The sequence below is a fragment of the Tetrahymena thermophila genome (genome assembly GCF_000189635.1).
Source record: "Tetrahymena thermophila SB210 genomic scaffold scf_8254565, whole genome shotgun sequence".
NCBI lineage: Eukaryota > Ciliophora > Oligohymenophorea > Hymenostomatida > Tetrahymenidae > Tetrahymena > Tetrahymena thermophila.
Window position 1 is genome coordinate 436,160 of NW_002476336.1, and position 27,428 is coordinate 463,587.

General features: G+C 23.7%; 4 protein-coding genes across 4 annotated transcripts; 2 read left to right on the forward strand and 2 right to left on the reverse strand. All coding sequences in view use genetic code 6, as the record gives it.

Annotated features, from left to right (window-relative positions):
• Positions 1-816: 816 nt before the first annotated feature.
• TTHERM_00471790 (amine-terminal region of chorein, A TM vesicle-mediated sorter) lies at positions 817-14,060 on the forward strand (the record flags this gene model as incomplete). The annotated part of the gene is made up of 28 exons (XM_001033063.2): positions 817-1,369; positions 1,437-1,483; positions 1,620-1,783; positions 1,834-2,185; positions 2,239-4,196; positions 4,258-5,428; positions 5,501-5,800; positions 5,859-6,044; positions 6,093-6,294; positions 6,347-6,523; positions 6,577-7,004; positions 7,067-7,299; positions 7,368-7,761; positions 7,819-9,003; positions 9,060-9,460; positions 9,524-9,834; positions 9,897-10,129; positions 10,196-10,393; positions 10,447-10,578; positions 10,635-11,017; positions 11,069-11,378; positions 11,475-11,692; positions 11,766-12,339; positions 12,404-12,748; positions 12,800-12,917; positions 12,971-13,030; positions 13,080-13,597; positions 13,959-14,060. The coding sequence occupies 28 exons, from the start codon at positions 817-819 to the stop codon at positions 14,058-14,060; spliced, it is 11,253 nt and encodes a 3,750-aa protein (XP_001033063.2).
• Positions 14,061-14,190: 130 nt separating this feature from the next.
• On the reverse strand, positions 14,191-20,796 carry TTHERM_00471800 (hypothetical protein; the record flags this gene model as incomplete). Its single annotated transcript, XM_001033064.2, has 13 exons — positions 14,191-14,998; positions 15,061-15,425; positions 15,492-17,529; positions 17,598-17,912; positions 17,974-18,063; positions 18,125-18,225; positions 18,315-18,596; positions 18,663-18,940; positions 19,000-19,248; positions 19,309-19,457; positions 19,712-20,195; positions 20,389-20,528; positions 20,588-20,796. The coding sequence occupies 13 exons, from the start codon at positions 20,794-20,796 to the stop codon at positions 14,191-14,193; spliced, it is 5,508 nt and encodes a 1,835-aa protein (XP_001033064.2).
• Positions 20,797-21,560: 764 nt separating this feature from the next.
• TTHERM_00471810 (Serine/Threonine kinase domain protein) lies at positions 21,561-23,469 on the forward strand (the record flags this gene model as incomplete). The annotated part of the gene is made up of 7 exons (XM_001033065.2): positions 21,561-21,617; positions 21,729-21,813; positions 21,869-21,948; positions 22,006-22,050; positions 22,124-22,449; positions 22,583-22,719; positions 22,775-23,469. The coding sequence occupies 7 exons, from the start codon at positions 21,561-21,563 to the stop codon at positions 23,467-23,469; spliced, it is 1,425 nt and encodes a 474-aa protein (XP_001033065.2).
• A 1,408-nt stretch (positions 23,470-24,877) lies between these two features.
• TTHERM_00471820 (high mobility group (HMG)-box protein) lies at positions 24,878-26,950 on the reverse strand (the record flags this gene model as incomplete). The annotated part of the gene is made up of 1 exon (XM_001033066.3): positions 24,878-26,950. The coding sequence occupies one exon, from the start codon at positions 26,948-26,950 to the stop codon at positions 24,878-24,880; it is 2,073 nt and encodes a 690-aa protein (XP_001033066.2).
• Between the last annotated feature and the right edge of the window lie 478 nt (positions 26,951-27,428).

The window sequence follows — 27,428 nt, forward strand, 5'->3', positions numbered from 1 at the left end:
AATAACTTTTACTATAAACTAAGCATATTTTATAATTAAATCTATAAATAACAATATTTTATTAAAATTAAATAGTACAATTTATTTAAACATTCATTTATTATTTATTGTATTTTATAAATATTATAAAATCTTATGTTGGATTCAAATAAATCAGTTCAAATAAATACCTTATTTAATCCATTTTGACATATTAAATTAAATTTTTTGAAAGAGAATTTTCAAATACATTAAGATATAAACTTTTCAATAAAAATATTTGTAGGAAAGGGTTTAATAATGAAGAAATTGCAATATTTACTTTATATTAAACTTAATTCTACTTATTTTGAAATGATTTATTGATTCTATGATATAGATGATAAAATAAAATTAAATGTATTAGAATATTTAATAAAATAAATTTAGTTCTTTTGTTAGAACAAAATAAGTTATTTGAAAATATATCAATTAAAAAAATTATATTTTTATTTAAAATACAATAAGCTGCTTACTTTTAGTCTTTTGCTAAATTGTTTTTGATCATTCTTATATTATGCATACATATATTTGTAATGTAAAAACAAATATTTATTTATTTGTTATAAATAGATAGATAAAGCTATAATAGCTGTAAGTGCCTTCAATTCTCAATTAATTTTTATATTTTGATTAATTATTATCTTATTTGTTTGCTTTATTGTATTAAAATATTAAAAAATTTGTATAAGCTGCGAATAACGATTTTTACTCTCATCAAATTATTTAAGAATAGAAAAAAGATAATAGATATCTATAGATATATTATAAATAATACAAATAGTTTGAAGCTTAATCATGTTTGAATCAATATTGGAGAGAATTTTGAACAATTATTTTGGGAGATTTATCACTGGATTAGATCAAAATAATTTACATTTAGGAGTATGGAAAGGAGATATAAAAATTGAAAATGTTAGTATAAGAAGCGATTTGATGGATAATCTTGAATATCCGTTAAAAATAAAATATTCCAACATAGGAAGTTTAATAATTAAAGTTCCTTGGACAAAGCTTTCATCAATGCCAGTTCAGATAATTCTTCAAGATATTTTTATTTTAGTTGAACCAATTGATGAAAAAAATTGGAATTTTTAGGATGATAAAGCAATAAATAGAAAGCTAACTATAATATAGAATTACTTATAAATGTGCATTGAAAAGTTTTTAATGAAACAAGAATAGAATTCTTTAATATAAACAAAAAATACTGAGGGTGGCAGCAGTTCTGATTAAGAAAATAACTAATCTTATTTAGGAAAACTAACAAAAAGGATTATAGACAACTTAGAGTTAACAATACAGAGGATTCACTTTAGATGGGAGGATAAAATATAGTAGTATTCATGGGGTAAATAAATATATAAAGAAATAAAAAGAGGAGATAAAAATTAACATACATTCAAATATTTTAATAGGAATATCGCTTGAAGAAATTAGTGTTTTTACTTGTGATGGAGAATGGGTAAGCATTTTTGACTTAATATTTTATAATAAAAAATTAGTGTAAATAAAATGTTTGGATTGGAGTAAATGAAAATTTATTGAGAATAAAAATAAGAAAAGCTATTTTAATAATTAATTTTATTCTAATTTATCAGAAAAAGAAATTTTTGGATGGAACTCAAACATAAGATTAACTTATCAGAAAGCTTGGAGAAATTAAAAATCTGTCCTTATATTGGAATGATTCAGAGACTGAATTCCTGACTAGAGATTAACAAAATATCAATTAAAAAATGGTGTAATATGTGTAGTAAAATAAGTAAGAATTTTTTATAAAAAATTACCATTTAAATACTTTCATTTTAATAGCGAAAAAAAGCATGAAATATTAAATTTGTCCATTAATGTGAAGGTTTCTTAAAAAATTAATAGCAGTGAAATAATTTGTTAAGTAGAGCAATAGAAACTAGAATTTATTCTTAAGGTCTAGTAACTTTTACAAATAACTAAACTATTAGAAAAAATGCAAGTCTATAAGAAATTATTATGGATGGCTTAAAATGATTAGAAAAAACCTGAAGAAGATAATCTAACAGAATAGGAATTAAATGACTATAAATAATCCTTTTTAGAAGTTATGGATTAAATAAAATAGTCATAGAATCTTCAAAATAGTAACTTTGATATAAAGAAGACTTAAATGCCAATAATTTTAAGAAAGGTAAATAATTCATTGCTGCTAAGTTCTTTTCTATAATTACTTTGTTAAATTAGGTGAAGTATGAGGTACTTTTTGAATGGTCAAGAGAATGTGCTAAATAAAGAATTAAAGAAAAGACAATAGACTAAGAACAGGAAAAGAAAAATAAACAAAAATGGTTCTTCTAAAATAAAAATGAAGCTCTTTCTAAATAAGAATAGGAAGAGATTGAAAGAAAAATTGAAATCGAGTTCGCTAAAGAAAATGATTTCTTAGATTCTCCTGAAAAAGGTAAGAATCAGGGAAACAATAAAGATGGATCCAGTAAAAATAAATAAAATTTTACAAAGAAGTAGCTAATTAGCCTTACTAAAAAGAAAAAGAAGATAAATCTGATTATTGATTTTAACCTTCACATTTTAAGCATAGTGCTGTAAGAAAGCTAGAGCTAGAATCTACAACTTGATGTGAACAAAATACATTTTTATATGGTTAAAAATGGTGATGAAAAACAAAACATAGAATTTACTGTTCGTAATATTATCCTATTTTAAGGTATAAAAAATTAGGATGAAAATGAAAAACGCTTGATTGGCAATAACATAGATATATAAAAAGAAATGTTAAATAAAAATATTGGACTCGACTCTCCCTTTATAACTTCGCCTCAAACTCTTTAATTTCACTCTCAGTCTAGGAAGGTTTACAAAAAAGTTAATAAATATATTTATTGCCCAAAAAATGAAGAAAATTCATAAGATTTTGAAAATGAGGAACAGGGGTATTTAGATGATTTTAAAGGTCGCAACAGGAAAGCCAATTAGGTAGATGAAGAATAAAAATATTAGGAAGATGAAGATTTAAGTGAATTTAATTCATAATTTTCTGAAAATGAAGGTAAGAACAAAAGAGATAGATCAAAATAATCTGCTAATCAATAAAATCCATTTTTAAGCATAACTTTAGAGAAAACTATTCTGACAGCATCTACAGAGTAAAAAGAAGAAGAATAATAGACAATAAATTAAAAAATCACATCATTTAATACAGGGATAAGTGGTGAGCAAGCTGCTTCATAACAACAATAATCTGTTAGTAATAATGAAGAAGATGATTATATTAAATTTAAATCTTATCTAAAATGTCGTGTGTAGCCTTTAGTTGTATTTTATGATAAGGATTTTATTGATAGAACAAAGAAATTCTTTGAAATAAAAAATCAAGATGAATTTTTAAAGTCAGCAACCTGGTAAAAAATTGAGTAAATACAAGATGAAACAGCTAATAGATTTTCGAGAGCAATTAAACAATAAAGTAAAAATGAATGGATATTAGATATCGAAATTTTCAGATAAAAAGTTAGAATACCTGTAGATACCTCAGAAGCTTTGTGGGAATTAAAAATTCCAAAGATTTCTATCAAAAATATAAATACAAATTCTAATTCGAAAATTTAACATAATGCCTATATAGAAAACATTAGCTTATGCTTAAAAGAAACAAATATTAGTACCTACTTACTGAGAGATTATACAATGCAGGCTGAAATCATTTAAAATAAATAGCAAATAATATAGTAATAAAATCGTTATTAAAATACAAGAAATAAACAGCCAGATGAAATTCCATTATTTAAAACAACTTTACTCCTTCCTTCTCTTTCTCTTGAATTGACAGAAGCATTTTGCAAAAAAATCCTTCTGATCCCTTAAGCATTTAGATTGAAAAAAAATAAAAAGTAAGAGAAAAGAGAAAAACTAAAAGAAAAACTGTTATCAAACTGCACTCATAAAGGTTATCTGTAATGCAAAGAAAACTATGAATGGAATAAATATTTCGTTGTATTTGCAGGAGCTTATTTATATTTTTTCAGTGATGATTCTATTTCTTCTTCTGACATACTAAAACAAATTTATATCAAAAACTCCTTGATTCATAATTCTCTATCAAATGCCGGTAATTCTCCTCATAAAAAAAACTCAATAAACCAAGGCTTTTTACTACACCCTTATACTTTTAGCATAAAAAATAGGTATTTTTTATAAATATTTAATTAAAAATTCTTAAAAATAAAAATAAAACTTAAAAAAAAGATATGATTAATGCGAACTAGCTTGTGGATAGAAAAAAGAATTAGTAGATTGGACTACGAAGCTAATTTAGAAAGTAGAAGAATATGCTACAATAGAAGAGTTGATCAAACTCAAAGAAAAAGAGGAAGAAGAGATTGAGGATTCAAATAACAGGAAAGAAGAGGAGGATACTTCTATAGGAAATAATTAAGACAAAAGCAAAGAGAACTTTCATGATGCATAATAAAAATCTTCTGAAGATAAATAAAGATCCGAAAGTAGAAGCAATAATCAAATGCATTTGAATTCTTTAATTTCTATTTCTATGGATAAATTTAACTTAAAAGTTATTAAGTTTAAGCTTAGAGGTTCTCCTTCTGACTAAGGAAGAATTAGCATTACCTAAGCTTCATAGAAAGGTTTGAATAGCCCTGATTATAATAAGTGTGAAGAAGGAGAAGAATAGAGTGAGTAAGATTATTACATAGACTTACAGTTGTATAAATTAAAAATAGATAATAAGAGTTATCAAACAGAAACTTAGATGTCAATTTAATTTAAACAAATAATTTTACTTGATGGAGTTTTTAAATTTACAAATGAAAGATTTTAGCCTTTAATTTAAACAGAAAAAAATACTTTTTCAGAGATTTTAATCATAACCAGAAAAAATAACAAGAAAATTAATGTACCAAATAAGGAAATTATTGTTACTATGCAGAAAGCTTTAGTTAATTGGAAGCCAGATACCATATTGAAAATAAGAGAATGGGTAAAAATTATGAAAGGACTTCCAATTGTCACAATATTCAAGTAGGAGGAAGAGATGACTATTGAGTAAATTCTATAAGAGGCTATACATAGAAATCAAGAGAGAGAACAAGCATATACTTAGAGCTTTTAGACAGTAAAAGATAAGTAGCAGCTATTTATTAATTATAGCTAAGCTTAAGAGGCAGGAAGATGTTCATAACTATTATTTGATTTAGGGTTATAGATTGAGTAATTAGAAGTTAATTTAATTCACAGAACTTCTCATATGGGTATTTATAACGCCAAAGTTTAAAATGCTGATGTAGTCTTTAAAAAAACAGCAGAAGCTAAGTATTTAGATGGAACTATTAAAGAATTTACTGTTTATGATATCACTAACTACCCAAAAACAATTGACTCCAATCTATACTTTGATCAGGTAGGCCATACATTTTTTTTTTAATCTTAAATTAATGTAAAATTTTAACAAAATTATAAAAATAATGAAAAGATCAAACCGACTCCTTTATTAGGAAGAAAGATTGGAGCAGAGAACTCAAAGAAAAATAATGGAAGATTCAGATTTGCTTCATATTAGGATTAAAATATTTATAACAAAGATAGAGTGAATTCATTTTTGCAACTTGATTTCAACGAGATATTTGCTGTGTACCAACAATAACCTATAATGAGAATGATAAATTACATAGTAAACTACTTTTGTTGGATCTTTATTTAGCCTGAGTTTTTAACCATGAATGATGATTATTTTGCATAAAAATTAGTCTAACCAGATCTTTAGCCGAAAAATGTAAATATTATAAATTAAAATATCTTTTTTTATCATATCAACAATCATATTTTTTAAGGTTTGGGGTAGCAAAATAGAAATGCTTTAAAAAATCCTATTTGCAACATTTATGGATATAAGAGTGTATCTTTACGATTCTTTTGTTCAAATAAAACCTTTTCCATAATTTACTGAATTCTTTTAACTTGACACTAAGTTAGTTGAAGTTTATAATTCTCCTTTTTAGTCAAATAGAAGATACAAAGTAATTACTTTTATAAATTGAAAAAAAGCATACAATTAGTTTTAATAGAAATTAATAGTTCCTAAGGGTGCTGATAGGCTATTCAATTTACTAGAAGAAGATTGGAATATACATGTTCACCCAATGACAATATAACATGTCAAAGACAACTGCATATTTAAAAACATATCTACTCTGACAAGGTATAATATGAAATGGAATAGGATGTGCTTTTATCCAAATTTAAACTATTTGTATCCTGAATTAGATAGTAAAATAATGAATTTAAAGCAATAAATAATAATTATTTTAATTATAAACAGACAGTGTTATTGACAGTGGATTCTGGATTAGAAGTGAATTGCATCCATTCACTCTGAAACTTTTCAGAAACGAGTATATTCATCTAATTAGAATGATTATCCATAATTTTACATAAAATGACTTCAAAGATATATGGTTTAATCACTCTTAAAAGGTTCAACAATTGTTTCCACCTGGTAAGATTTTATTTAATACTTTGCTATTTTAATTAAATTAATAAAATAATCAGCTGAAATGAACTTTTACATTGATTTCCCTAATGTCTCTGTTTTTGCAATGAGCAGAGTAGATGATATACCACATATTAAATTAGTAATCAATAGATTACGTCTTAAGTGGTTAAAAGACCAAAAAAATGATATAATTATTGCTTTATACGGTGAAAAGATTAATATTTCTTATTATGATAAAGTTGATAATTAAAACTTGCTAGAAAAAAAATTAATGGGCGAAGATATTTTAAAGGTATAAAAAGTGAAACTACAAGGAAAATCTAGTGACATTTTCCAAATCGATCACACATTTGTTATTGATCGCTAATATACACCACTATAACTATCATAAATGAATACATATGGATTTGAAGATAAAGAATTCAATGAGAAAAGAGCTTAATTTACTTTCTATGAAAATATGTTCTCTGGAAGTGGAGACAAAGTAAATATGAAACACTTTTGAGCTTTTAAAATACATTTATTTTTTATTTTATTATTTTTCAGGATATGCTTTTGAAGTTTTAAGATGTGAAAGTTTATGTGAAGTCTAGTGTAATTATGAATGTGGCTTTTTGGTCAATGATGCAATAAGATTGCTGGCCTAAAAAAGATGTCTGGGATGATTTAAATAGAATCATTTTCATGACTAACTTAATAAACTGCCAATTAATCCTACCAAGTGATTAAAGCGATTTGGTTCTTTTCTCTAGAGGTGAAGTTTCATATGTATTTATGAGGTAATTATTTTAAATATTTTAAAAGAAATTATATTTAATAATTATTTGAAATATTCATTTTAAAATAGATAAAAAATGAAGTAATAAGAAGACTTTAGGGAAAGGTTTATGAAAGGATAGGTTGACAATGAATACTTAAATGATATGGGTGATGTTTATACGTTCTCAGTAACTTTAAAAGATTTTGAACTTTATAGATGCAATATATAAGATTTGAACAAACAAAAGTTTGATCAAATACCTCGTCGAAGCATCTTGATGCCTGCAAATATATTGTGGCATATGAACAAATATATTTAAATAGCTGATAAACCTTACTATCCTGTTTTCTTTAATGTTAGACATGATATAAACTTTGATAAAACTATCATCAAATTTTCATACAAAGATATTTATTTGATAAAAAGAGTCATAGATTTCTGGAAGAAGGATTTAGTAAATCAAAAAAAAGATCCTGATTGGGTAAATTTTATGTTAAATTTATTATTGGCTTATTCATAAAATTAAAATTAAAAATAGGTCAAAATGAAGTAGGAAGAAGAGGAGGCATTTAAATAGGATCCAAAGAATTCATAAGAAACTCCAAGCTAGTAAACTATTTTTGATGTTGTTCTGCATGGTGCAAAAGTTTTTATAATTAATGATGGTGAAGGCAGCTCAGTTCCTGTTTTAGAATTAACTTTAAATGAAACTTAAATGGTTTATAATATTTCTAAAGTTAAAAGTATTATGTCTGCAATATTAAAGTTCTCTTTAGGTTTTTATAATCCTAGTACAAGTAAATGGGAGCCTATCATTGAGAGAGCTGCTCTTGATTTTGATATTTCTTTTAATAAATACTCAAATCCTAGAAAATAAATTATTATAGAACTCAATCCTGAATATGAAGAAATCAACATCAATATTTCTAAGGAACTGATTAAAATAATTAAGCACACTATTATCAGCTGGAAAAGAGAAATTTAATTGCTAGAAATTGATGAAAAAGTATACTAGTAAAGTATCAAAAATTAAAATTTAATATACATGGAATAAATATTTGAAGAATGTGAGGAAATGGAGGAGAATCATGCTCTTTAGTCTAATATTTCTTCTTAAATTATTTAGAATATGACTAATAATAGTGGAAATAATTAAACTTAAAGCAACAATAGCGAAGCAAACTAAATCTACTAACCTTCAAGTAGCTAATTGAGATAATAATTGTAAAAATAATCTTCTTACATTAGAAATAACTCTGGAAACAATCACCAAAATTAGTATTATCCCCAATCTCCAGAGAAAACATCCATATTCTAAAGAGATTAATTTAACTTTTCATCTGATTTTAGAATGGAATCTCTTGCATTATCAAGAGAAACTTCTACAAAGTTTGTTGAAAGCGCAGAAAAAGAATCCCTTGAATATGTTTCTCCCTACACAATCAGAAATGAGTTAGGATATGCTATTTCTATAAAATCAGACTATGATCCAAACAAGCCTAATAGAGTTACTTACGGAGCTTAAGTAATCAATTATCACCCTGGATATACAATTCCAACTTGGACAGAAATGAATTATTAAATTGATTCAGATACGTATTCTAATTTTTTTAATAATTCTGATCTAAGAGAAAAAAGAACTATCACTCTAACTCTGAAGCATCCATATTTAGAATTTGATGCAATTAATGGTATAGATTTAGACTCAGTACAAAAAACCATGGTAAATTTAAATTAAATATAATTTTATATTAACTTAATAATCGGTTTAATAAACAGCACTAACTCTAATCTAAGACTGATAAAACCTTTTAGGCAACACAATTAATTATTGAAGTTATTCCTTAAGCTACAAGAAAAATGATAATACTTAGGTCTTCATTAACCTTCATAAATAAACTTGATGAGACTCTTGAGATATAGCTAATGCATCCTTCTATAATCTAGAGTTTCACTAATGGAAGGGAAAGCTAAATAGATTCTTAAGAGCATGTTGACTCTAATATAAATAGTGAAGCTAATATAGAAGAATATCCTTCAACCTTTTTCTTGCTGGGTCCAAATCAAAGACTCTGTATTCCTTTTGACAAAATAAATTACATCTTATTGTTCAGATTTAGTAATCAGTTATGTTTAACTTTAAAATAGATAGAAGGTTAAGATTTAACAAATAAGTCAAAGTATATTTATTTACTCTTATGAATTATTTATATATTTTAAATAATATCATTTTTAACAATAAGGTGGTCTTAAAAGTTAAATCTAAGTAAAGTTACTGAAATACATTAAGAGATAGTCAGTTACCCCCTTAGGCATAGCAATGATAAAATTTCAATGATTAAATTTATAAAGAAACTAGAGGGAGAATGCATAATATAAGCAGAACCAAGTATAATAGTAAAAAATTGTCTTCCCTTACCAATCAAATACAAGCTGTATTTTGAAAGTTAAGTAAACGATTAAATAGATGTAAAAACATTTGATGGGACACTTCACATTTAATAAGAAATTCAATCACATTATGTCTCTTTAGACCATAGAGTCTTTATCAATAGTTAATTTGTTAAATTATTTTTATTATTTTTTTTTTATCAAAATAACTATTAAATAAAATAGTTCAACTTCCAGGTTATAAATGGAGTAAAAAAGCTCTTCTATACAGTCCAGAAATTAATGAAAACCAAGTAGAAAAAATAGAAATCTTTGATTATTAGGAATATTCAACATACTTAGAAATTTAAAAATGTGAAAACACCTTTGGTAGTAAAAAATATTTTATTTACACTCCCTAATTTGTAATCAATGAAACTCCTTATGATATCTTTTACTTCTCAAAACAAAAGAATAGAGTAAATTATAATAAATTAATTAACTTTTTTTATTTATTTATTTATTTTGATTTAAATTTAATTTAGATGCAAATCATCTCTGGATAAAGAGTAACATAGGTGTAATAGCAGTTTTAAGATGTTGAATAAAATAATTTACCTTCTGCTAAAATATGTTTACTGTCTAACTTATAAAATTTAATCATCTCACTTAATGAAAACGGAGATCATCAATCATAGCCCATAGACTTATAGACTTTTGGATAAAACACAATTGATTTATGTGTAAAAATATAAAAATTAGCATTAATAAGTTAAATTAAATATTTAAAATTTAGGTTCCTTAAGTAGAAGAACCAACATCTTTGTATTAGTTTGGAATGAACGTTTCATTAATATGTGCAGATTCAGTGCAGCAGATTTATATTAAATCAGTAATAATTAGTCCTAAGTATATAGTGGTTAATAAGGTATGGTTTAAAAGGCATAAAAATTTTTTATTTTAATAAGTATTTTATAAAATTAGACAAATTACAGTATGAGTGTATGTCAAAGCACAGAAGAAAAGAGTGTTACTGTAGTTGAGGCAGAAAGTAGATTACCATTCTTTTGGACTAACTTTTACAAAAATAAGCATTTAAGGATAAGAGTATAAGAGCCTGACGAGGGAACTTGGGGTTGGAGTGGTTCAATAGATGTTAATGATTCATAAAGTAATATGATATCTTTCTGTCTAAGAAATTAAAGAAATGATAAACATACAAAATTTATGAAGCTGGATGTAAGATAGGATGAGCATCTTGTCTATTTAGTGCTTCACGAGTGTAATAATGAAGAAGAAGCTGTTTACATTATAGAAAACAAGCTCGATGATATTGAAATAGAAGTTTCATAAAGAGATCAACTTTAGTAAATATTTATTTAAATACTAAATTATTTAACTTAACTTATTAACAATAGATTCTTCGCTATTAGTGCTCATACAAGCTAATAATTTGCTTGGGAATAACCAATATAGAATAAGGATATTTAAGTAAATTTGAAGTTCAAAGGCAAGTATTTAGATCAATATGAAGTAGAACCTTTAATACTTAACTTAGAAGATAATGATAGTGAAAGGGAGTATAAAATATGCTCTTTAAAAAACGAAGATGAATTCCTCATATTCTATGGTATGATTTGTATTGAAGGATCAACAAAAAAAGTTAAATTCTACTTTGAACATGAAATCCATGAAAGAAACAAGCTAGAAGACAATTTAGATATTCAAGTAAAATTATTTTTCTTTCTTTCTTTCTTTATTTATTTATTTGTTTCTTTTTAGAAAAAACTTAAAAATCTAACAACTAAAAATGTATAAAAAAAGGTGGGAGCAAAACTTAAAAATTTTAACATAAGTTTGATAAGTTGGAATAATTAGAAAAGATAAGAAATAGCTTTATGTCATTTAAAAAATATAGATTTTGTCATGCTGCAAACTTAAAGCGAAAGAACATGCTAGCTGAAAGTTGGGTTTATTTAAATTGACAATAATATCTCTTACTCAGCATCTTTCCCTGTAGCTTTTACTCCTACTGCTTTTGAGTAATTATTTATATATATATATTTATTTATAATTTTTACATTTATTTCCTTAAATTTAAAAAATAAATAATAGAAAAATGTAGAAACTCAACCGCCCTCATTTTAGTTTAATATTAGTACAAAACATAATGGTTAAAAATATTAAAATTATTAAGAGTGTAAAGTGCTAACTTTAGCAATCTACTTTGAAATTAACAGATAATTTCTTAGATTGCATAATTAATTTTATTTAAGAATGTAATGCACCTTTGTAAGCTATCCAGAAATAGCAAGATACCATTCAAAATAATGATAAAAATGCTAGTAATAGAGTAATGAACATGAAAAATATCTTTAATAAAGGGAATAGAGTGAGCTCTACCTAAAGTATGTTTGGTGATAATAGTGGGTATATAGATAATTTATAAGAATTGAGCATTTAGAATGATATGTTAAGGAGTAACTCAAATATTTAATTTGAGTGGTAATATTCGAAATTACCTAACATCTAAGCTATAACTTTGATTAACGAAATTGAGATTTACCCAATTGATCTTGATCTCTCTTTTAAGGCAAACACAAAGGAAGACTCTGCAGATCAGACTTTCTTTGTTTTAAACATTTTCAAAGCTATAGGTTTAGCATTTAAAAATATTGATAATGCATCAGTAATAAAATATAATATTTAATTAAATTCTAACAAAATATATTTTAAATAAATTAATAAATTAGGTTAATTTAAAAAGAACAAAGTTACATAATGTTTTAGATACCACATCTGGAGCAATCAAGAGATTAGTCAAAAGTTATTATCTAGCAGTTATTTCTATTTTCTTAAATATGATTGGGTCTCTTAACCTATTCGCAAATCCTCTTGGTTTTGTTAAGAGTATTTACATTGGATTTTCAGATCTTATCAGTTATCCTATTGAAGGATTTATTAAAGGACCTGTTGAAGGTACTATATCTATTTTTAAAGGAGTAGGAAGCTTAGCAAAAAATAGCATATCCGGTTCTTTTAACTCAGTATAATCCCTTACAGAGCCATTATCGACAGTCTGCTCTACTCTTTCATTGGTAATTTATCTAAAATTAATATAATTTCTTATTATTTTTTTATTTTTATAGGATGATGTCTATATTGAAAAGAGAGCATATTTAAATTCACTTCATCCAAGACATGCTATTGAAGGTATTGGAATAGGTCTTTTAGCTATGGGAAATGGTATTTAAAGAGGTGTAGTAGGTATGAATTTATATAAAATATTACTAATAAAATAAATAAACAATTTTTAATAGGTTTAGTAGACATACCCTATAGCGAAGCTAAAAAATCAGGAGTAGTAGGTTTGTTAAAAGGTAATTTCATATTTTAATTTAAAATTAATAAAATTGTTTGTATGATTAGGAAGCATGAAAGGATTAAGTGGGGTCTTATTTAAGCCTATATGTGGTGGTATTGACTTTGTTTCAAAGACAGCAGAAGGTATTAAAAATACAGTAACTTTCTTTGACGATAAGCCATCAAACAAAAGAATACGTAATATAAGGCCATTTTATGGTATTGATCAATACTACAAAGAATATGATGCAGTAGATGCAAATATAGTTTACAAATTCAATAAGGATCAAAAAAGTAAATATAAAGATGATATTTTTATTGGCACCTTCATATTACTTGATTTTGAGCAAGCAAGGCAAATTGCTGTAAGCTAAACCGTGGGTGAAATAAATAATAGTGCTTAATATGAATTTGAACAAAATGGAAATGAAAAGCTTCTAGTTATAACTTTACATTATATCATCCTAACTAGATATAAAGATAATAAGCTTATATGGGATGTGGATATAAATAATATAACTTAAATAAACTCTTCTGATTTAAGCATAAAAATTATGCATAAGCTGTCATCAAACAAAATTTAAGTAAATTTAATTAATACCTTTAAGCTTAAAATAAATTTAAAAAATACAAATTAAAAATATTTAAATTATTTCAAAACTAAATTTTAATAATTTAATCTAAAAATATTAAAATTGATTCATAATGAAAAATTTTAAGAACTATAAATAAAATAATTTAATACCTTTATCCAAGAAAATAAATATAAATATCCTTACTTGAATTGAAAATAATATGTTTAAATTACAACTACAAAAAAAAAATTTAAAATTTTATTTTTGATTTGATTTTTTTATAATTTATTTTTTATTTTAAAGAATATCAATTTAGAACATAATATTTACTTAACATTTTTTAATATTTTTTTTAAATTAAATTAATTAGATTTACGAAATTATTTGTCACAAAAAAGAGTTAACTGAATTAATTTTGGATAAAATTAACTATGCTAAAGAAAATATATCCAAGCTTTAAGAGAATAAATGAAAATAATAATAATTAATAATTAAAATTAATAATGTTTTTATATTGTATTTTTAATTAGCAAATTCAATTTCAATAAAATAAATTAAAATTTATCTATCAATTTCAGATCATTTATTTATTAATTTGCTTTTCAATCTTGTTCACCAAATAATTTTTGTTTTGCCATAAGTTATTCTTAATATTTTTCTTAAAATTCATCTTCTAAACTCTAATAATCGTATGGTTATTCACTAGTAATTAAAAATAGTTCTTCTTCATTTTGAGATGATTATATAACATTAAATTTCTTTGGGTTTTTACAATATTCTTCAAAGAATTCTTTTTATTCTTCTATGGAAATATTAAGCTGAGAAACATATGCATGAAATAGTATGTATTAAGAAATAACTTCTCTAAGATTTTACTGTTCTATAGAGTTATTTTAGATATATTGAAAAGATTCAATTTGGTTTAGTTCACCAAGAATATATTCCTCTACTTGATTGAGAGACATACTTTTATTACTTCTTTATTATGAGCTTGAATTTAGTTTTTAAATTGATATTTGAGTTAAATATTTAACAAGATCTTAATACTAAATTTATATTTCTGGTATTTCATAATTATAAAGTTTGTTGAAAAATCTTATAAATTTTGGTAGTTTTTTTAAAGCCCTCATTTCGCTATTTATAAATTAGTACATATATTCAATTAAAAATGAGGTGTTTTTAACATTATTTAAAAGGTTTTGTAAAATTGTAATAAAACAAGATTAAGGACTATCAAACTCATCTATTTTTTTATCTTTTTTAACCATTTACTAATCATCAAATTTTATCAATAAAAATTTTGTATTTTGCTATCTAACTTGATTTTTCCTAATTAATCCAGCCTTCTTTAAACATTTTATTTCAAGGCCATAATACACCTCAAATTAACCATTATCATAATCAATAAACCTAACACAAAATAAATTGTAAAAATGTAAATAAATTAATAATTATGGAAATTAAATTTTTACTTTCTTTAAGCTTAATATTATTGAGGTATAGGTATTTAATTTAGCATAATATATTCAGTTGATATTTTTTCTTATTGGAGATCATTTTTTCTAGGGATTATATTCTTTTAAAATAGGAATTTTATTTCTTTAGATGAACTATCTCTTTTTAAATTAGGTTATGTTTTAGATAATTTCATCAAAAGTTGTATTTTTGGATCATAATACCCAAAGAAAAGATCTCCTAATGTCAGACCTTCAGGTACATTATATTATTTCTTTTAGTTTTTAAAATATTCTTCAATTGATTAAAAAAAGGCTATTTCATTGCATTCTATTTGTAATCTCTTTTCTATTTCCAGTTTATCTTACCTTTCACTTAAACTCTTTTTTTATAATTTGATATATAAAATCATGTAAAACCTGTTAAATAAATAAAATAATTAACATACCTCAAGTATAGATGTATATATTAGTTTATGAGATAAATTCTGAAATACTTAATTTGGATTGACAAAATCATAATAACAAAAAGCATTTCTATATCTTTCCGCTTTATTCATTTTTTTTTAAAACTTGTTGAAGAGCAAATTTAAATCTTTATGAACTAAAATAACTTTAAGATTATCACCAGATATTATTGAATAGTATTCTCTTTAGTGCTCATTAATATACATTGAAGTAAATAGGTAATAAGTACTTTTATTAGTGTGATTTATAGAAAAATCTCTGTAAACAGACATAAATCCATTATTGAAGCATAGCTGTTTATTTGAAGTATTTATATAGGGAGAACCAAATTTCCATATATATTTATCTTCGCCTACTTTTAAAGGTTGTCTTAATTCAAAAAGGTCCATGCATTAATGGAAGTATTACTTTTGTTAATTCATCATCTAATCCATAAACTTATTGAAATTGATTACAACTTCATTTTAAAGGCTAAAATTTTAAACCATTTGCTAAAAGTGATCATTCGATCCATTTTTTTAACTCTAATTTTGCATTTATTTAGCTTTCCATTACCTAAAAGGATAATATTTTTATAATTACTCAATAGGTTTGTATTCCTCTTTATCAACACCTTTATCTTTTACTTTTTTTGTAGCTTATACATTAGCAATTTTAGTTTTAGGTCTTCCTCTTTTACCCTTAGGCTTTTTAATTAAAGATGTGCTTCCATTTTATTTTTAAAAGTCATTTATCTAACTATTTTCTTCATCTTCCTGGTTTGATTCTTCATCTATTTCTTCATTTTCTTCATCAAAATCGTCATTATAGTCTTCATCATTTTCTTAATCTTCAGAATTCTCATCACTTTCATCTGTAATTTCATCTTCTTCCTCATCATCATTATTATTATCATCATCCTCTTTTTCTATGCCTTCTTCTGTTGTTTCTGATTTCTATTGTTGCTAGTCATTATTCATATTAAATTCTTATATATCAATATTTTATTCTTTTTATTCAATTAACTGATCATCTTATTTTAACATTTATGGATTTATTTATTTTTGTTCATCTTCATTTGTAGATTATTAAGTATTAATTTAAATAGGTACCTGCTAATTTTATTAATAATCTAAATCTTGCTTTACTGCTTACTCTTAAATTAATTTTAAAAAAATATTTTAGTTTTACAGCTTCAGATTGACATTTTCATTTATAATTTGGCTTGAGTTCAGATTTAAAATTGGATTATTTATTTTTTCAACTCCATTTTCTTATTTAATTTATAAATATGCCTGATTTTGGAAATCTTAATTTGGTAGATTGTATTACAATTATTATTATTATTATTATTATTAAAATTATTTAGTTTGAAAGTCTGGTATTTATTGGTATGAATAATACTTTTGAGGTATATTTTATGGTTATGATTATGACAACAAGTTTTAGGTTGACAATATTTCTTACTTTTAAAATTGAATTTTTTATTATTAATATTATTGCTAGAGAATCTAATTTAATTAAACTTATTATTGCTAATCTTATAAGGTGTTCGAAATATCTAATTATTATGGTATTTACTATTGTAAGAAAATATTTTATTAAGTTTAATCTTAAATTTATGGTTCTAAAATATTTTTTTACAATAATAATAATTATGACGATTATTACAGTAAAATATTAGGTTTATTTAATAGGTTTGCTTAATTGGTTATAATATTTTTTTATTCTTCATAGTTTTCAATTTTTATAGAATGAGTTGAATTTTATTTAATCTCAATCTCACTGCTTTCTACTTTCTTTATTTCTTTACTAAACTATTGTTGAATACACTCTTGCAACTACATGCTTATGTCTTCTTCGGCTTAAATTGTTGTTTAATCTACAGGTTATTCAATTTTTTCTTCTTTCTTCTATAGCAGCGATTATTAATTTGTTTTTTACTATTCTTAAATCTCTGAGGAAGTAGCATGTAGTTGTGTTTGTTACATTTATTTTTTTTTGATTGGAATATGGTCACTGTCGCTATCATCTTATTCACTTTTAATTTATTGATATAATTTTTAATGAAATTTAAAATAAATACTTATAATATTAATAATAAATACTCGAATCGTTTTCTTTTAGCATTTAGATTATCTATCATTGCTGATTATTTTTTATTGAAATTCTAATTAGTTTTAATATTTTATTAAACTATATCTTAGTTATTAGTTTCTTATTCATAATCAATTTAAGATAGAATATTATTTATAATATTATAAATGTTGCAGTAGTACTAATCCATCTTATTAGATATTTCACTTTAAAAAATACACTAATTGATGAACAAGCCATCAAATAATTTTAAATCAAATATACTTTATTTATTCTATTTATTTATATAATTCTTGTTTATCTTGTGAGTTTTATCCTACTAATAGCTATTATTTTAAAATAAAATCCAGTTAGATTGAAAAACCATGATTTATTTATTGAAATTACTCATTCGTATTATTTTTATTTGTATAAGAATTATTGAATTTATCATTTAGACTATTTTAATTCTATTCCTAAAATCCTTTTTCCACTTACCTTTTAATTATTTATTTATAATATATATATAAGAGTATGTTTACTTGATAAAATAATATACTGCTGTAGTATTTAGTTATTAATTGTGAACTAAGAAGATATAACCCACCTTTCTTTTTCATACTAAACTTTATTTTTTTAACTTGCAAGTTGAACAAAAATCTAATTAATTAAAATATATAAAATAATTGAGTAAGAACCTAATTTAAATAATATAAAACTTTGCAATTAATAAAATCAATCAATCGTACTTGTAAAATTTCACTTATCAAACTTTAATCTGTTTTGTAATTTTCAGGTAAATTTTATATCAAAACTAATATAAGCTATGAGTTAGTTTTTTTTAAGTTTGAAATATCCACAAAAATTAGAGATCCATACTTTTTAGAAAATGTGCAAAAATATTATTCTTTCCAAAATTTTGTTTTAAACTCAAGAACCAGTTTTGGAAGGTCATGTTTTTCAAGGACCTTTAACTTTTTTTATATATATTAAGCATTTAGACTATCCATTTAAATCCCCAACTCTCCATTCTTTATAATATTTTTTTAAGAAATAAATTTGCTAATTAATATGAACACTTGAGAAAATATAAATACATTTAATTCTTGATTATTTGGATGCATAACTACATGATCAAATTCTTTTACTTAACCATTATCATATTTAATTTTAATTCTTTATGGCTGATTACTTGCTTTTTTATCTATCAAGTCATCAACATTATATTTAAATTCTAACTATTATGCATTTTAACTTATGAAAGTAAAGTTGTTATAATCCCTCATTTAATCCAATAGGGTATCTTATGTACCTAATTTTAAAAAGCAATTGCAAGGTTCTATTATAAAATCACTAATTTCTCTTAATTTTTGACCTAGATTGATAAAAAATTAAATAAATAAATAAATCTCCATTTAATTAGTTTTTTTTAACTTAAATAACTTTAATATTCCTTTAATGAAGTTTTCCCATTCTTAGGCAAATCAAAATTTAAAAGCCTTAGTAATAAACTTTGTATGATTAAATTTTCATTTTCATCAAATTAACTAAATTATAGCTAGCAATCCTCAATATATTTTTACATAGTTTTTTAGCCATTAACATTACCTTCTTGAATCAAATTTTTTAAAAATTGATTGAATGAATTAATTGCTTAATTTATCATGCTTTCCCAAACTTTCCCTTTAATTCATTAAAGATTTAACTAAATCTAACTATTTCTTTATTCTAAAATTAATTTACCTCCACTTTGATAGTTTATATACTGTGGAGATTTTAATGTGTGGTATGATAATTTATTTTCAATTATATTATTGTAAATTTTATCTCCTTCAAACTAGCTCAGTTTTATAGGGCAAAAGTCTATTAAAGACTCAAAATCGCTCTTATTCCTATAATTAATTATTTTTTATATAAAATCTTATCTCATTTGATCTAACAAACTTTCTTTCTAATTTAATATTTTTATTTAGATCAAACTGTAAAATGTATATAGAATATATAACTATAATAATTCAATTCTGTAAAAAATTATAGCAATTAATCAATCCTATAAAATGTATTAATTTTAAGGGAAGGATTTCGTAAATATCAAAAAATGTATGAATAAATAAAATCTGAGAAAAAACTTTTCATAATTAATTACTATTTAGGGTAATAAGATAAAGTTACACTAAACCCGAATCTTAAAAGCTCTAAGCAGAGCATTAGATTAGGGATAGTAAATCCAATCACAGCTACCTATATTTTACTTAAATTATCTAATCCAAGTTTATTAAGTTATGGTAATTTTAAGTCTTTATCTAATTAAGAGGAAGGTTTGATTGTTTTCAGAGAAAGAGATCCGCACGATAAATAAAATTAAAATGTTTTGTAAAGAAGATCTCTATAGCTATCATCAATGTTGTAAGAGCTAATTTTATATATCTATTATCCCTTTAAAGAGTGACATAAAACAATACTTCTTATACAAAGAAATATATCTAAGTGTTCAAAACTCTAAGATTTAAAAAATTCATATTCTTAAGGATATAAATTTTTTGATATTTTCCTTTAAAAGTAACCACTCAAGTGCGCATTAGACAGAGCAAAAACTTCAATTCTCTTCTAAGAAAAGTAGTACCCTTTTTCTATTTGATCATTATCATATAAAAACACATAAAAAACAAATTTATTATTTACATATTTTTAAAAATCAACAACCATAAACATAACTTTCAAAATTCAAAAAGTATATCTATGCGCGCTTTAAATATTATGGGTGTAAATACAAATAATATTTCAATAAAAAATGCTTTTCTTGCAAATAAAAATAGCAATTACTTGTTATATGAGATTTTTTCTCAAGTTCTAATAACTATTTATCATATATTGTCACAAGTTCGCCTTGTGTGAATTAATAATAATCTAATGAGCGTAATATTTCATTCCATCTCCATTCTGTATTCACCTTCTCATATCCACTTATAGTTTTTATAATATTATTAGTCAATTTGCATTTTATAAGCAATATAATTATTACCCCCTCCTCATTACTGCATCATAAATAGCAAATAAGTCTATGTTTTTGTATGTATTCAGCTCATCTTTCTTTATTACAAATCTAAAATCTTCATTGAATTTTTTTCGTCTATTTAGTTTATCAATAGGATCAACTACAATATACATGTTTGAAAGCTAATCAAATAAAAAAGTTGCTTATTCCGCTTTAACACTCGACGAGTAATCCATTTTTATACTCAAATTATTTAGTATTTTGTAAGATGTTAACTTCTTAGTTTGCTGAACAACTTAATAAGTCTAAAGATTATTTTTTACTTTTATGCTTAAAAATATCTTTCTCTAAATTTAAAGTTGATAATAACTTGATTTTTGTTTTTTAATTAAATTAATTCATCAATCAATCAAATTAACTCTCTCTCTATATACTTTATGAATTTTTTTATTAATTTTTTAATATATTTATAGTAAATCTCAGCTTCAAATATTTGCCTTATTAATTAGCCATTTAAATTTAATTGTATAAATAATTCCAAAATATTCATTATTTTCTTAAAATAATTTGCTTTTGTTGATAAAGAAAATAAATAAATTTATTTTTAATTTTTTTCTTTTTCCTTTTTAGAATTAATTTAAATGATTCTTTTTTTAAATAAATTTTTTAATTTTTATTTTTAATTAAATTCAAAAAAAATAATTTTTAATCTAAATATAAGATTTTCATTTAAAATAAGAAGTACTTTTAATAAATATTCTTTAATTAACAAAAATTTTTGTAAAATTGTAATAGAAAATACTAAGAATTTTCTATTATGAAATATATAAAAAATAGCAAACTCTCTGTTAGTCAAAAGAAATAGATTAATAACTTATCAATAACTATTAAAATCTTATAGTCGTATGTTTAATATTTTATGTTTTGAAAATTTAATTATTTGATTAATGATTAAGAAAATTGAGTTTTGAAAAAAAAATATTAAATTAGGAAGGGAGATATGAATTTTTTAAAGAATCTTCAAAAACTTGTTGTAGGAGAATTCTTCGAGGATTAGGTAATTAAAGAATAATATAATGGTTTCGAAGATTCTTCTAAACCAAAATCTTCTTCTTCATTCTTAGAATGTTGCGGAAATTTCAAATACTTTCTTAATTATAATAACCAGTCCTCAAGCAATAATTCTAATCTTCAGCCCAAGAAGTACAGTCTCAATAATTTACAAATTTAGGAGGATAAATTACTTTCAGAAGGTAACTTTACTAATTTCGTAGGTAAATCTTGGATTAAGACCATTTTAATATAAAGGCGGATATGGATATGTATGGAAGGCACATAACGTTAATAACAAATAAGAAGTATTTGCAGTAAAAAGAATGATATGCTAGGTAGACTTATTTGAATAACTGCATGAAGCTTTTAATTTGGTTTATTTTTAAAAATAGGGTAAATAAAAGGAAGATTTAGCAAAAAGAGAATTAGAAATCCTAGTAATTTTTAAAAGTTCAATTTAGCCAAATATTTTATTCAAAAATAGGCATTATTTAATTTTACTTAATTTAGTATAAATTACCACAGCATGATAACTTAGTAAGATTTATAGATGGAGATATTTTACAAGAAGATTAAAGTACGAGCTAAGCTGTATTTGTTATGGAGTACTGTCCTGATGGCACTCTTTTTAACTTAATGGAGTCTCGTTAAAAATCAGGAGGTTTTACAGAAAAAGAAATTATTCATATAATTCTTTAAATCTGTAAAGGACTTTAGGTACTTCATTCTATAAATATAACCCATAGGGATTTGAAAATAGAAAACGTTTTGTTAAAAGATGGAATGTTTAAACTCTGTGATTTTGGTTCTGCAAGCACAGATGTAGTTGATTTGAGGTATGTTTAATATAAATAGAACTATTATTTTAGAATTAAATCAGTTATTATAAAATAAAAAACTATGCAAATATTATATTTTATAGATCTACTGAATCAATAAATAAATAGAAAATTTATTAAAAAAAAATAGCAAACTAGATAGGAAGTAGCAAAGCGAATAGGAAGAATTATATGAAAGGTATACAACATTACAAAGTCGCCCTCCTGAAATGTGTGATGTATTTTCAGAAGAAATTATTGATTCTAAAGTTGATATATGGATGCTTGGTAAAAAAAATACTAACTATCAAAATATTTACATTTAAACAAAAAATATAAAAAGGTTGCATAGTTTACTGCTTGTGCTTTTACATTCATCCATTTTATGAGGCTTCAAAATTGGCCATAATTAGTGCAAGTTATAAGTTTAAATAAAATTCTAAATATAATGAAAAAATGCATGATTTTATTAGGCATTTACTAACACCATCTCCAAAATACAGACCTAAAATAGAAGAAGTGATAAATATTTTAGAGAATTGGGATAATTTGCAAGAAATTCCTCTAAATGTAATAAATTTTTTATTAATTTAAAGTAAAAGTATGGTATATAAATAGGAGCAAGCAAAATAAACTAAGTAATAAGAATAGTAATTTGAATAAGATATGAAAGTAAGAGATGAAAAAGTAAAATAAATGATAGAAAAAAATCGTCAGCAGAGAATAGAAGAAGAATAAAGAAAAAAATTATAAGCAGAAGCAGATAATGCCTTCAATTAGTTTAACCATAACCAAAATACATCAACTTAAAAAGTTTAAAAGGTGAATAAAGATATGTAAGAAATAGATGAATTTGATGGATGGGGTGAATTTTAAAAAGCTGATGAAGTTAATAAAAAAGATACTAAAGAAATAATAAATACCTTAGATAGTTAAATAAAAGAAGATGATATAGATTTTAATTCTTTTGAGCCAAACAATTAAAATCAAAGTGTTGATAAAAATGATTTTGATTTTGGATAATTTTATAAATCTTGAAATTGAGAAATATTTACACATATGCTATAAAATTTTTAAATCTTAATTAAATTATTATTTTAATAAAATAAATAAGTCATATAATCTATAAAAACTTATTAAATGAAATTTAAATTGTAATTGCAGGTAGTTTTAATTAAATTATGTGTTAAATCTTTAAGAAATACAAAAGAAAAAATTATAAATCGATAAAAAGATAAGAAAATAAGAAAATAAAAATTTGTGATCAATATTTTATGCTATTAAATAATATTCAAATATTTGTAATTGTAATTTTTTATTGCAGGATATTTTATGAAATTCATACATATGAAAAATTTTCATTTTAATAAGTAAATGATATTGTCGAAAGAAGAGTAAAATTTTAAATATTTAAACAAAAATAATAAATTTGATTAATATTTTTTGATATAAAATGTTAAAATTGGAATTTCTGAAAATATAATTTAAGCAGTTATATTTTATAAATTATTGACAGGTACTATTTGACATAAATATATTTTTAATATAAAATTTATAAATGTAAAATTTAAATTAAATTGTTAAATGAGCTTGTATAATGTTTTTTACTTCTAATATTTATGAGAAAAAAAAGTAAAATATTTAATTTTTTTAATATTAATAATAGAAATTTAATTTTTTATTTTATTCTTGATTTAAAAAAATTATTAAATTTACATGAATTTTATTTTTTATCAGAATAAAAACATGAATTTCTTCATAATTTTTTGGCAAATATTATATCATAAAGCTTATCCTAATGAAATTCAAATTAAAACGGATAAAAATTTTCATTTTATATTAGTAAAAACTTTTAGTTAGTTATTTTTTGTAATAGATTATTTTATTAATTTAGTTAATTAAATAGAAAATATGTATGTAATTTATTAGATAAAACAATAAATGATTTTGAATATATGATAATTTTATAATATACGAACAACAAAAAAATATATAGTAATCTGCAAAATGAATGAATGAAGTTATGTATTTATTTATGTTTTTATATAATTATTTTAGGAAAAATTATAGTTTTTTCTTATAAATTTAGATTTCATTGATGTTAAAATCAAAATGGATTTGTAGATAAGAAAGACAAAATTAGTTACTTCGTTTATAAGCTTTAGATAGATAGATAAATTGTTTGATTTTATAGTATAGGTATAAATTGAGGTATTTAACATAATGGTGAATATTTGTTAAAATACCAAATCAAAATTTCAAAATTTTAAATAGAGGATAGATAGATTGATTGATTACTAGGTAGAAGTATCCATCCAACTATTTTGTAATTAATTAACTAATTCTTTATCTACTTATTATTATTGATTTTAATAAATTAAATCACTCAATATTAATATAAACGTAATAAAAATAAGGTTTAAAGTTGATACTTAACATTTCAAACTCATTATTTTTTATTTGCCTTCTTGCCATAAGCTCCAGTCTTTCCTTCTTTGGATTTTTTCTTACCCTTAGAATCTTCTGCGTTGTTCTTCTTAGGATCTTCGGCAGTCATCTTCTTAGAGTCACTTCTATTTTTAGATTTCTTATCAGAGGTTTTTTTAGCAGATTGACTTCTTGATTCTCTTCTCTTTCTGTCACTGGATTCTTCTTTAGGTTATTCAATTACTTCCATCTTATTGCTATTCTTGTTAGGAGCTTCAGATTTACTCTTAGACTCAGATCTTGATTTAGATCTAGTTTATCTTCCATGATTAGTGGTATCCTTCTTAGATTTAGAAGCATTTTTTCTGGATTTAGAAGCAGATTTAGATTTAGACTTTGATCTTGTATTTGATTTTGAATTCTTCTTTCCCTTGGAGCTTGATTTGCTATTTGATTTTTCATTAACCATATCTTTTTATTCTCTTTGTCTTCCTCTAGTTCTAGTTTGAGTAGTAGAAGAAGCATTTTCACTAGAATCAGCAGTTTGATGGGTATTGTTGGAATTTTAAGCGGCATTTGATTTTGGCTTAGAGGCACTTCTAGATTTTGAGTTTTTGCCTTTAGAAGATGATTTTCCTTTGCTCTTAGAGGCACTTTTACCTTTGGATTTTGATCCACTCTTTGAAGCTTTAGAAGCTGATTTATTGTTGGCTTTCTTTGTTCTAGCTTCTTTCATAGAGTTTCTTCTACTTTTCTTTGAGGATTCATCTCTTTTAGCTGAACTGCTAGATTATCTTCTTTTTTAACCTTCATCTTCCATTTGTTTACTGGTATCAGCATGAGAATTTTTTCTTTCTTATGATTTAGATGATTTTCTTCCCTTTGAGCTTGAGGATTTTCTACCTCTAGAACTGGAAGCCTTTCTCTTATTGCTTTTTGAGGATGATGATGATTTTCTACCTTTTGAGGAAGATGATTTTCTATCTTTTGATTTTGATGATTTTCTGTTCTTAGAAGATGAAGCTTTTCTACCTCTAGATGAAGAAGACTTTCTACCTTTAGAAGAAGAAGATTTTTTGTTCTTAGAAGAAGATGATTTTTTGTTTTTAGAAGAAGAAGATCTTTTGCTAGATGAGGAGGAGTTTCTTTTATTTGAAGTTGAATTCTTTCTTCCTTTAGAATTAGAGGCCTTTCTGCTTGAAGAGCGGGTACCTTTTTAGTCCTTTGAGCTGGAAGCTTTTCTTCTGTTTGATGAGGAAGATTGAGATCTACCTTGAGAAGCTGAGGAATCAGCTCTTCTCTTTGAAGAAGTGGATTTTGTTCTTCCTTTAGAAACAGAAGATTTTCCTTTACTTGAGCTTCTTCTTGATTTGGAAGTAGAGTTCTTTCTTTTAGTTTGTTTTTTTTGAGCAGCTTAACCATACTTTTCATTCCACTTCTTGAATTCAACTAAGTATTAAGCGTATTCTTTCTAATAAGCATCTTCATATACCTTGACTTCTTTTTGAGGTAAATTGTTAAAGTCTTCTGACATTATTTTCAAAATTTTAGCGTTAGTTAAGTCTTTGTGCTTAGCAGCGTACTTTTGTCTGTTTTCCTCTAGGAAACGGAAAAAGCTACCAATAGGCTTTTTAGGCTTTTCAGGGACTTTAACTTAAGGAACATATTTTTGTTTACCTTTTCCCTAGATGTGATTGTTGTAGTGGAATAGTTCCTCTTTGTACTTCTCTTCAGCATTATCAACCAACTTTTGGAGTCTTTCTTTCTCATTATTGGATAATTTGTTGTAGTCAGCTTAAACTTTCTTGTTATCAAAATTCTTTCCTAAGGCATTCTTCTTTTCTAATACGAAAGCTTAATAGGTATTAGAAAATGGTTTCTTAGGAGGTTAAATATTTAATGTCTTAGTTCTTAATTCCATTTTTTTTGAAGGATCTTTTTTTTTTTAAGAGTCAAATTATTTTTTTTAATAATCTTTTAATAAATTATATTTTGTAAATTTATGATTATAATTTATTTTGAATTTTAAATAAAGATACCCGCATTTTAATTAATGTTATTATTGTTGACTTATAAAAAGCAAATCTTTCATAAGTATTGTCAAATCTTTAAAATTTGATTGTTAGCTAAGTATTATTAATGAAATTTTAATGTTATATTTAATTCTTAAAATGGGAAAAGCTGCAGCATTAAGCGAATTATTAAAATTTCATCTTAAATTTATTTCTTTGTTTTAAATACAAATTTGAAATTAGTAAATATAATAATAAAATTTCATAAAGTGTGGCCTTAAAAAAGCTAAAGAGTTACTTTCTTAAAAAGCCTGAAAGTGTGTCTCTAGTTTAAAATATCGTTTTCAAATTAACATTTTATTTGGACACTCTATATACAGATTAGAGAATAATATAGAAAAAAATTATCAATAATAGAACAAAACTTCTAATTATTTTTTTAAGTGTCCTTAAAATAATAAAAAAAGATTTATGATAGAATTTTATCTTAAAATATTATATTACCATTTTTAAAAAAGAATTATATAAATTTTTGAAGTTATAAATGTATTTTTTATT